This window comes from Lynx canadensis, chromosome E1, assembly GCF_007474595.2.
Source record: "Lynx canadensis isolate LIC74 chromosome E1, mLynCan4.pri.v2, whole genome shotgun sequence".
NCBI lineage: Eukaryota > Metazoa > Chordata > Mammalia > Carnivora > Felidae > Lynx > Lynx canadensis.
Window position 1 is genome coordinate 60,546,656 of NC_044316.2, and position 10,507 is coordinate 60,557,162.

A 10,507-nucleotide genomic window follows, 5' to 3' on the forward strand; every position below is an offset into this window, starting at 1 on the left:
GAAGGAAGTAATAAAGATCAGACCAGAAATAAATGAAATTGAAAGTAAAGAGAGAGAGAGAGAGAGAGAGAGAGAGAGAGAGAGAGAGAGAGAAAAACAGTGAAAACAAACATTGGTTCTTTGAAAAGATCAACAAAATTGGCAAACCTTCAGCTGGACCAATAAAAGAACTCAAATTACTAAAATCCAAAATGAAAGTGGGTACCTTACTACTGACCTTAACAGAAATGTAAAAGGAGTCTAAGAGAATACTACAAACAACTGTGTGCCAACCAATTAAACAACCTACATGAAAGGGACAAATTTCTAGAAACACACAAACTACCAAACCCAACCCAAGAAGAAATAAAAAAATATGAACAGACCTATAACAACTAAATAGATTGAATCAGTAATCAAAACCTTCCAACAAAGAAAAGCTCAGGACCAGATGGCTTCACTGACGAATTCTACCAAACATTTAGAGAATAACACCAATCCTTCCCACAACTCTTCCAAAAAACAGAAAAAAAGGAAACACTTAACTCATTCTATGAGGTCAGCTCCATTCTGATATCATAGCCAAAGACATCACAGGAAAGGAAAATCACACACCAACATCCCTTACAAACATACATGCAGAAATCTCCACAACAGGTTAATCTATACACAATCTATACACAAAAGGTAAATTAGTGGTGGCGCAGGGCTGGGGGAAGCAGGGTGTGGAGGATGATGACTGAAGGGTACCAGGTTCCTATCTGAAGTGATGATAATGTCCTAAAATTGACTGTGGGGGTGGCTGCACAGATCTGTGAATATACCAGGAACCACTCGACTGTATACTTTGATGGGTGAACTGTGTGGCATATGAATACATTTGTTATAAAAAATATTTGATTAACCCAAAAGAAGGCAGAAAAGGAGGGAAAGGAGGGGGAAAAAACAGAAGCAACTAATATAAAACTAATAGCAAGAAGACAGACTAAAAGCTATCATTAGTCACATTAAATGTAACTAATGCAAACATTCCAGTTAAAAGGTGAAGATGGTCAGACTGGATTCGCTGTCTATAAGAATCTACAGGGAGGAGGTACTGTTTAAAGGAGGTGCCCTTCAACAAATGGGTTAAAAGTTTAAAAAGATGGAAAAGATACACTATATTAACACTAGTCAAAATAAAGCCAGAGCAGTTAAATTAATATCAAACAATGTAGATTTCAGAGCAAAGAAGATTAGCAAGATAGGGTTATTTCATAATGATGAAGGGTCAATTCTTCGTAACAACCCTAAACATTAACCGAGTTTCAAATTATTGGAAGCCCAAACTGACAAAACTAGAGACGAACAGACAAATGTACAGAGTTGGAGATTTCAATGCCCCCTCTCAATAATGGAAAGAACAAACAGACCCCAAATTGGCAAGTACACAGATTTAAACAAGACTCCTCAGCTTGACCTGATTCACATTTATGGAGAACTCCATCCAACACCATTGGCTACACAACCTTCTCAAGTACACGTGGGACATTTGCCAAGACAGGCCACAACCTGGGCCATAAAATAAATCTTACTAAATTTAAAGATTCAAGTCAAAGCATGTTCTCTTACTACAGAGAAATTACATTAGAAATCATTAATAAAAGATATATGGAAAATCCCTCAAATATTTGGAAACTAACATACTTCTAAATAAGCCATGAGTCAGTAAGTCAAAATAAGAAGGTGTTTTGAAACTGAAGAAAAAGGAAAGGAACATATCAAAATTTGTGTGATGTTTCTAAAGCAATAGTAAGAGAAAAAATTCTATTACTAAATGCCTATATTAGAAAAGAAGAAAGGTCTCAAATCAGTGACCTCAGCTTCCACCTTAAGAATTACGTGGGGCACCTGGATGGCTCAATTGGTTAAGTGTATGACTTCAGCTCAGGTCATGATCTCACAGTTTGTGAGTTCGAGCCCCACGTCCAGCTCCATGCTGACAGCCCAGAGCCTGGAGCCTGCTTCAGATTCTGTGTCTTCTCCTCTCTCTGACCCTCCCCTGCTCATGCTCTGTCTCTCAATTATAACAAATAAACATTAAAAAAAAAACCAACACAGAATTAGGAAATGAAGTCAGGTGCCTGGGTGGCTCAGTTGGTTAGGTAACCGACTTTGGCTCAGGTTATGATCTCACGGTTTGTGAGTTCGAGCCCTGTGTAGGGCTCTGTACTGACAGCTCAGAGCCTGGAGACCATTTTGGATTCTGTGTCTTGCTCTCTGCCCCTCCCCTGCTCATGCTCTGTCTCTCTTTCCTTCAAAAGTAAATTAAAAAAAAAAAAAAAAAGAATTAGTAAGTGAACAAATTAAATCCTAAGTAAGCAGAAGAAAGAAAATAATACAGATCAGAGTGGAAATAGAAAACAGGCAAAATAGAAAAAAGAACTATATAGAAAATCAATGAAACCAAATGCTAGTTTTTTAAGATTAAAAAAAATTGGACAAAAATAAATCAAATGTCACAAGAAGAGAATTTTAAGAAGTAGAGGTGACCAATATTATGATCAATCACACTACAAATAAAAACACCCTAGTTTCCTAGTTTTTTGTTAGGCTGAATAAGTAAAGTATGCATGGTGGTCTCATACAAATCCTTACCAAAGAGTAAGAAATTCAGGTGTACTGGGTTCTTAACAGGGATAAACTTTAGGGGTGCCTGGATGGCTCAGTCAGTTGAAAAACCAATTCAATTTCAGCTCAGGTCATGATCCTAGGGTCATGGGATTGAGCCCTGCATCAGACTCTGTGCTAAGCACGGAGCCTGCTTGGGATTCTCTCTTCTCTCTCTCTGGCTCTCCCCTGCGTGCGCTCTCTCTCTCAAAAAAAAAAAAAAAAAAAAAAAAAAGTGATAAACTTCATTTTTTAGGATATTTTTCACCAGAATTTGAACATGAAACTATTTTTTTTTATTTTTTTTAATGTTTATTTATTTTTGAGACAGAGAGAGACAGAGCATGAACGGGGTAGGGTCAGAGAGAGGGAGACAATCCGAAACAGGCTAGGCTCTAGGCTCTGAGCTGTCAGCACAGAGCCCGACGCGGGGCTCGAACTCACGGACCGTGAGATCATGACCCGAGCCGAAGTCGGCCGCTTAACTGACTGAGCCACCCAGGCGCCCCGAACATGAAACTATTATGAAAGTTAATAAAAGGAAACTTTATTTAGTAGAGTGGAGTTAGGAGATGGGCAGGGGGAGCTGTGGGCCCAGCACTAGTTAGCAATCGCAGACCCAACAGGAGGAGAGGCACCTTGCAGGTGGATACTACTTACTCAGCAACAGGAAGGTTTCCTGCTGCTCCGGCAACAGTCCAGCCAATGAGAAGCCACCATACTTCCAGCTCCCAGTATAGTCCAATGGACATTCTGTTTACAACAGCCCCGCCCAACCTCCTGCCTCCTCTATAAAAGCCTCCCCGCCTTACTCTCCAGACTTGCCTGTAATTCTGGTGAGGTTTTCCTGTCCTAGGTTGGGATTCTCTGCTATTCTCAAATAACCCCATCTTTACCAGTAAAATAGTTGGCAGTGTTGTTTTAAGGTTAACAGTGTTTAAATACACAAGTCATAAGAAACCATTCCTTACAGTTGAATAATAAACTAAACAGGGTCACTAACCTCCTCGGGGTGAAGGAGAATCATGTCCTCCAATGACCACGAGGACACCAGAGTTTTCCAGTTTCACTTTCCATTTCTCAATGATAGTCATAGACTTGTCCTGAAAGCACAAGGACATTGGCAGTTCAGGAAGCTTCCCTCAAAACAGATGTGACTGTTCATGCTAGGGCTAAATCACCAAAAGGAAGTTCATAAATACCTTACTAGCATCATTAAAAACCGAGAGCTCCATGGAGCCTTCAAAGTCCTGTTGCAAAACGGACTCCAAGCACTCGTCCAGCCACAGTTCAGCGTTGTAGACCGGGAGGATAATAGACTGCAATTCAAAAGAAGTGGATTAACAAATGTAAGTGTGAGGGCTAATAATGCCTTTCCTCCATTCCAGTTTACTTTCCTGTTAACCCCGAGCATTAGCCCCATGCTCATTTCCAAAGGGTGAGGCCCGACATACAGAATAATTGGGAATAAGGCTTCCAAAGAATTTGTCACCAAAACAGAAGGTGTCTGTTCCTTCTCTCCAAGCTCTAATGTTCTTTTGCTCCGTAAGATTTATTATGTCTTAGATTTCACTGAATTGTCTTTGGGATACTTTTGAAAAGGAAGCAAAAATATTAAAGGCATAAAAGATTTTCACAGTTCAATGGCAAATTCATGTGTTCTCCAATCACTGGTCAGATACATCATTTCGGCATCTGTGTATTTTCTAATTCACTCATAAAAATAATCTATTGGTCCTTTTCTTGGTGGAGTAAGCATTTTCGGTGAACCATGACATTAGAGAAACTCCAGCAAAGAAACTCTTTTCAAGTGCCTGCACACAAGCTTTAACAAAGTATGGGGGTGGGTACTGGGAAAATGGGGGTGACCTCCATCTATCTCTCTCTCCTTTTGCTCTACTGAGTTTAGGACAGTTTGGTGCTGTCTTTCTTTCCTACAGCCCAAATCAAACAAAAATCTCTAAAGTGTATGGAGTAAAACAAGTGAAACCTGACTGCCAACAAAATAGCTGATTACTGGAATTATCTTAATTTTGTACATTACGACATTAAGCAATATGAAATACCCAAAGACAGAAATTACAGTCTACCCTAACCCTTGAGTTTATACCCTAATGAGGAGTGGACAAATTCCTACACAAGAAGACAGAACACGGTCATCCAGGTGTGTTTACACAGTGCATATGCATACACATACGCATGGGCACAAACGATATGCACATACATGAGTATTCAGTATCTACATGCAGTATAGACAGGATTATAAAAATACTAAATCTGAATACGGTTTTGAAAAATTCATAGATTGAAAATATAATTCAGTCAAATTCTTTACTCTGAGGATCTGATTCAACAGCGAGAACCCTTCCTGAATCTGTTAGCCAAAAAGTGGCTACCTAATTTACTCACATATTTACTTTCCTTTTAGTGTTTATTATTTTTGCGAGTGATAGACGGAGAGCAGGGTAGTGGCAGAGAGAGACACACACAGAATCGGAAGCAGGCTCCAGGCTCTGAGCTGTCAGCACAGAGCCCAACTAGGGGCTGGACTCACAAACCATATCATGACCTGAGCCCAAGTCAGAAGCTTAATCGACTGACCCACCCAGGCACCACATATTTACTTTTAAAGTAAGCATTATTCTTTAATGGAAAAGAAAAAAGGAAACCATGTTTTTAATATCCCCAAGATCTACAATAGAAAACAATGTGGATTTCCGTCAAAGATGGGTCTTGATTAAGTTCTGTTGGCACTCTTCTGCTGGAGGTTGCTTTGGGCAGAGACCCCCCCCCCCCCCCAGGAAAGCTCCTGGTAAGTGGTGACCCTCAGTAGGCGACGTGGGGGTGAGGAGAAGGGACAGGGAAGGAGGAAGAGAGAGAGTGGAGGCTGGAGGTAAGAGGAGGCGAAGGGGAGTCGGGGAGGGAGGGGACGGGAGGAGACGAGGGAACGAGGGGAGAGGACGAGAGGAGGGGAGGGGACGGAGAGAGGGGGGAGGGGACGGAGAGAGGGGGGAGGGGACAGGAGGAGGGGCCGAGGTGGCCCCCGCGGCCCGGGCACCTACCACGTGGGGCGCCGCTGCGCGGTCCCCGTGGGCCTGCATGGCAGCGCGCTCCTTCAGCCGCCCCGCCCCTTGAGCCCGCAGCCACGCCCACGTTGGCTTACGGCGCGTGCGCGGGCGGCTCGCCCGGAATGCCCCACCCCCCCCAGGCCTGCCGCCTCCGGTTGGCGTGGTAAGCCGGCGATCTAGCGGGGAGTGGAGAGGAGCGGCCTAGAGAGGCTGGAAGCACGGAGCGGGGGAGCAGCGCCCCCGCGCGCCCGGGGCGGGGAAGGGGGCGGGCCCGGGGAAGGGGAGGCCTGTGGGGAGGAGAGTGGGCGGGGCGGTGGCGGGTCGGGGGGGCGGGCCCGTTGGGAGGAGGAGGGCTCGGGGAGGAGGAGGGCTCGGGGAGGAGGAGGGCTCGGGGAGGAGGAGGGCTCGGGGAGGAGGAGGGCTCGGGGGGCAGGGGCCGACCTGGGGAGGGGAAGAGCTCGGGCCCAAGTGGAGCGGGGAGCTGAGGGAGGGCGGGAGGAGGGCAGGGCAGGGGGCAGGCCGGGGCGGGGGGGGGCGGGGGGAAGAGATGGACCCCTGGGGAGCGGAGGGGCAGGGGGTGGGCCCTGGGGGAGGGGGGGGCGGGAGGGTTGGGGAAGGGGTGGGGCGGGCACATGGGGAGGGGCAGGGGGCGGGGTCGGCGAGCCCTGGGGAGGGGGAGGGGCGGGAGATGGGCTCCTGGGGAGGGGGCGGGGCCGGCCGGGCGGTGATGTGTGCGGGTTCCTGGAGGCTGGGGCCTTGTGCTTTGGAGCTTGGGCGGCTCTTGTGTCCCCGTGTGTCCTCTCTCTGCCCTGTCCTTGGGTCCCCCAGCCCTCCTGCTCTCACCTGCGGGAATTAATCAGCTCTGGAGTGCTCAGTGAAATAAAATGTTATAAACATCCTTTGGTTGTGGAGAAGGTGGGGTTTGTGAGAAATCACGCTGTGCTGTTGGTTACAACTTAAAATCCAAACCAGATGACCTTTAACATCACCTTTTTTTAAAAGAAAGGAAGCACGTGACAAGTCATCTGACCGACCCGACGCAGGACCAGGAGAAGGCTGAGAGCGAGACGAGGACACCCGAGCCTTCCCCCAGGAGGAAGGGGCGTAGGGGCGGGGCCTCGGTGTGCCGCGGGCCTCCACCCCTCATTTCTGCCTCCCCAGCCGGACAAGGGTTGTCTGGGCTCAGCGCTCCTGTCCTAGAGCCCCTAACCCACGTGTGTCTCCTTGCAGCTCTGTGCAGCAGAGTCCCCGAGACCCTTACCCCACTGTTTGGCACCGAGTAGTGGTGTCCTGTCAGCGGTGTGATCCCTGGGAGCTTGCGCCCCTCCCGGTGGGACAGGCCCGTGAGGGCCCACTGAGTTCTGCCTGAAGCTCGTGGACCAGTGGCAGCACTCACGTTAGGGTGATTATCCCCCACGTTGGTCCCAACCAATGTAAATTTATGACCGAGTTTATAGCTATCACTGCCGGCACAGATTTTCTCTTGCCCCAAACCAAGAATATTCCACAAACTAACAATTAAAACAAAGCCAAACTTATTCTTTAGATATTTAAAGCATCACTTTAAATGTAATTTTTCCTTAACCTGCGTCAGTATTTGCACAGCCCTTATATGGGTTGAAACTCTTAGGTAAGATGGGTAAAAATGCAACCTTATTTACAGTGGCATATTAGGAATAGCTTATTTTAAACAAGTTGGTAGAAAGCCTCAGTAGTGGGGCGCCTGGGTGGCTCAGTAGGTTGAGTGTCTGAGTCTTGATCTCAGGATCATGAGTTCAAGTTCAGCGCTGGGCTCCACCCTGGATGTGAAGCCTACTTTAAAAAAAACAAACAAACAAAGCCTCCTAGTAGCTCTCGGAATACCTGCAGGCTTTAGAGCCACAACCCTCAGCAAGCAATGGGAGGAAGAGGTAAGAGGTTAGCATACATGGTGTCCCGTGCCTCCACAGCACATGACATCGGAACTGGGCTTGGTTGCCCTGTCTTGCTTCCTGCATATCTCTTGCTGCCAGAAATTTACTTTTCATTGCCTTTCCCCTAATAAAAATTTGGTGATAATCTGCTTTTTGTAAACATTCAAAAACGTCAGAACATTGCAAGCTTCAGAAATGCAGGGTTGAGGCTGGGTAAGGGCCTGAGATTAATCCCTTCCTGGATGGCAAGATTCTCAGCAGAGAGCAGGCCCTGGGGACTGTCCCCTCTCCACACCAGAGGGACAGAGGGAGGACTTGGGGCAGATTGAAAAGATAAACAAAGTCACAGGACACCTGAGGGGAGGCATGCAAAACTCCTACAGCTTTTGGCTCACCAGCTGACCTTTTCCTCTACTTTAGTTGCTGTTTGTTCAGACTAATTGGTGGACACTGGTTGTATCCAGAAGACTTGATGCCAGTTTCCAGGGCCTTCAGATATGGAAACTGCCCAACAGCCTCTACCATGCTGGTGTATGGGGCAGATAAGTGGCGAGGTCTGGGCCCCAGACTCAGGAGTCTGCCTGCAGAGTGTCAGGGGAGGGTGAGTTCAAGCTCCAACAGCAGCCAGACGTCCCCCACAACCCCGGCAGGATGAACCCCAACCCAGCTCCAGCTCGACCTGCCAGGACCATGGGCCTGCTGGGAGGCAGGGACCCACCGGGCACTGGGGAAGGAGACTGGCTGCCCTTGGTGGCCAGGGCCCCTGGATGGTAAACGTGTTCTCCAGGGAGCAGCCAGCTGCCTGAATGTGCGGCCTGTGCTGTTGCTGTGGTTTAAGTCTGCTTGGGACTTGTGTTGGTTTAATGGCTCATTAAGGGGTTGCGGCCCATACTTTTTAAACAAAGTAACTTACTAGACATGGCCTAGTGTGGATATGATCATGTCAGTTCCATTGTCAGCAGCCTGACTTCCTGGAGTTGAGACCTGTTGGGGTTCTATTGCCTCAGTAAGGATTCTGGCTTATGTTTTCATCCCCTCCACTGGGTTGGCCACTGGGTACAGGGTCAGGGTGCCCTAGACCCCATTGCTGTCCCCCGCAGCCACAAGCAGGGGCTGGCCAGTGGGTGATGTGAGATCTGGAATGGCACCCTGTTAGGGGGAATCTTCTCCCCCAGCGGCTCTCAGCTCTCCCTTGGGGCACTGCTCCCCGCCCCCCTCAGCCGTGCTTTCTGGGAGTGACTCCACTCTTACTGGTGAAGGGGTGGAGGGGCAGAGTGCCCTCACAAGGAGGATAAGGGGTAGACTGGGCTAGACTCTGTCCCACAGAGTCGGAAAATCATATCACGTGGAGGAGGGGCTGAGCAGCCCTATATGACCCTGCAGGGAAAATCAAGACCCCACTCAACACCTTAGCCATAGAGCACACAATGAATGTTTTCTGAGGAATAACTAATGCGTGGAAGCCATTGTTGTACCAGTCTTCATTGTTCTGAAATGGACCAGGTTATCAGGAACTCTGGAGAGAGACCGAGAATTCCATCAACTAAACATTTTCTAATGCCAGGCACTTTACAAATATTGTCTCATGAAGGCCTAGCATACATGATTGACCTGAACCCAGAGTCTGGACTCATTCACTGGACTGGCCGCAGGAAGCAATGAGGTTCCCACTAGAAGCTGCATTCAATTAACAGCTGAGCACACATCTGGAGTGGATTTGATGCAAGCATTTGAGTATCACATAGAGTGTTTGTCTTGGCCTGGGTGCCCATCCCCTTAGCCCAGAAAGCAGAGCCCGAGTTGGGGCCTTTGCAGTGAGGGCTTTTGTTCCCAAGAGGCTGGGGGCAGGGGAGTGGGGCTGGGAAGGAGAGGGAGACAGAACCAGTGTGCTCTGTTGATGGGGTCCCCATTATGGGCAGCTGGAACTGGAACCCTGAACCTTCCCAGACCACTGGAGAATTATCCACCAGAGCTCGAAGGAGAGAAGCCTTCACCCTTGGTCCTGTCATCTGGGGTCGCCCCTTGGGGCATTCACTCCCCTGCACTTGTGGGTGGTAATGTGGGATCCCACCGGTATCCCCTAGGGCATGGCCAGGTGAGGCTTGTCCAGAACTGTGTGCCGTGGGCCTGGCTGGAACCAGAGTATGAGAAGGGCTGAGCAGGAGGCAAGAGGAGGCTGACATGAGATTGGAAAAGCAGAAGGAAACTTAACGTAGGGCCTCCAACTGCCACCATCAATGAGCACATGTGGATGATTCTGGAGTGATTTCAGCCATCTGCTCTCCAGGTTCTGGATAACTCACAGGTGGGTGGCAGGTGCCTGTGGGAGGTGTGTGCACAGCACAGGTGTTAGTGCTTGAGCACCCTGAGTGTGCGAAAGGCCAGGAAAGGCCAGTCACACGTCCTCCTCCTAAGTTTTAGTAGGAAAATGTCATCTGTAGGAGAAACGGCTTGTTAAATTCATGGAACCTGGAGAGCAGAAAAGCCAGAGGCTTCAGGATGACTTCAGCCTTTTGAGTGAGGCCTCACAAAAAGTGGCTAATGTCAATGACAAAGCCAGGGGGCTGCTGGGAGCCTGGCCAGGGTGTTAGCCAGGAGCCTCCCTCAGCCTTCCTCAGCACCTGTCCCCGGCAGCTCGTGTAGGTGAGGGCCACATGGGATCTGACACCCACTGCACCCTTTCCAGCTAGAACAAAGCACGGGTGCTCTTGCAATGTTCTTTTATCCACTGCCATCCCGTCTCATGGGAGAGGCCATATTCACGGTGGCCAGGCATGTGGGGGCCACGCTGGGACTGTTTCTGGGCTGGGCCACTTCTTGGCCAAGTGGCCCTGGGCCATGGACACAGTCTGAGCCACTGTGCCTGTGTGAGCATCTGTTTCTCATACAGCCCAGGCT

At 48.5% G+C, this 10,507-nt stretch overlaps 1 protein-coding gene and 1 long non-coding RNA gene across 5 annotated transcripts in view; one reads left to right on the forward strand and one right to left on the reverse strand.

Moving 5' to 3' along the window:
• The window catches only part of B3GNTL1 (UDP-GlcNAc:betaGal beta-1,3-N-acetylglucosaminyltransferase like 1), a 100,797-nt gene extending 95,048 nt beyond the window's left edge, over nt 1–5,749 (reverse strand). For all 4 annotated transcript variants that reach the window (XM_032591154.1, XM_030296706.1, XM_032591153.1 and 1 more), the window contains exons 1-3: nt 5,691–5,749; nt 3,831–3,947; nt 3,632–3,731 (exon numbers count right to left, since the gene is read on the reverse strand). In XM_032591154.1, coding sequence (XP_032447045.1) covers nt 3,632–3,731; nt 3,831–3,947; nt 5,691–5,729 — 256 coding nt within the window. In that variant the 5' untranslated portion in view covers nt 5,730–5,749. The remainder of the gene's footprint in view (nt 1–3,631; nt 3,732–3,830; nt 3,948–5,690) is intronic.
• LOC115501601 lies at nt 5,248–7,234 on the forward strand. Its single transcript, XR_003964865.1, has 2 exons — nt 5,248–5,440; nt 6,699–7,234. It is a non-coding gene; the product is annotated as an uncharacterized LOC115501601 (long non-coding RNA).
• Nucleotides 7,235–10,507: the final 3,273 nt, after the last annotated feature.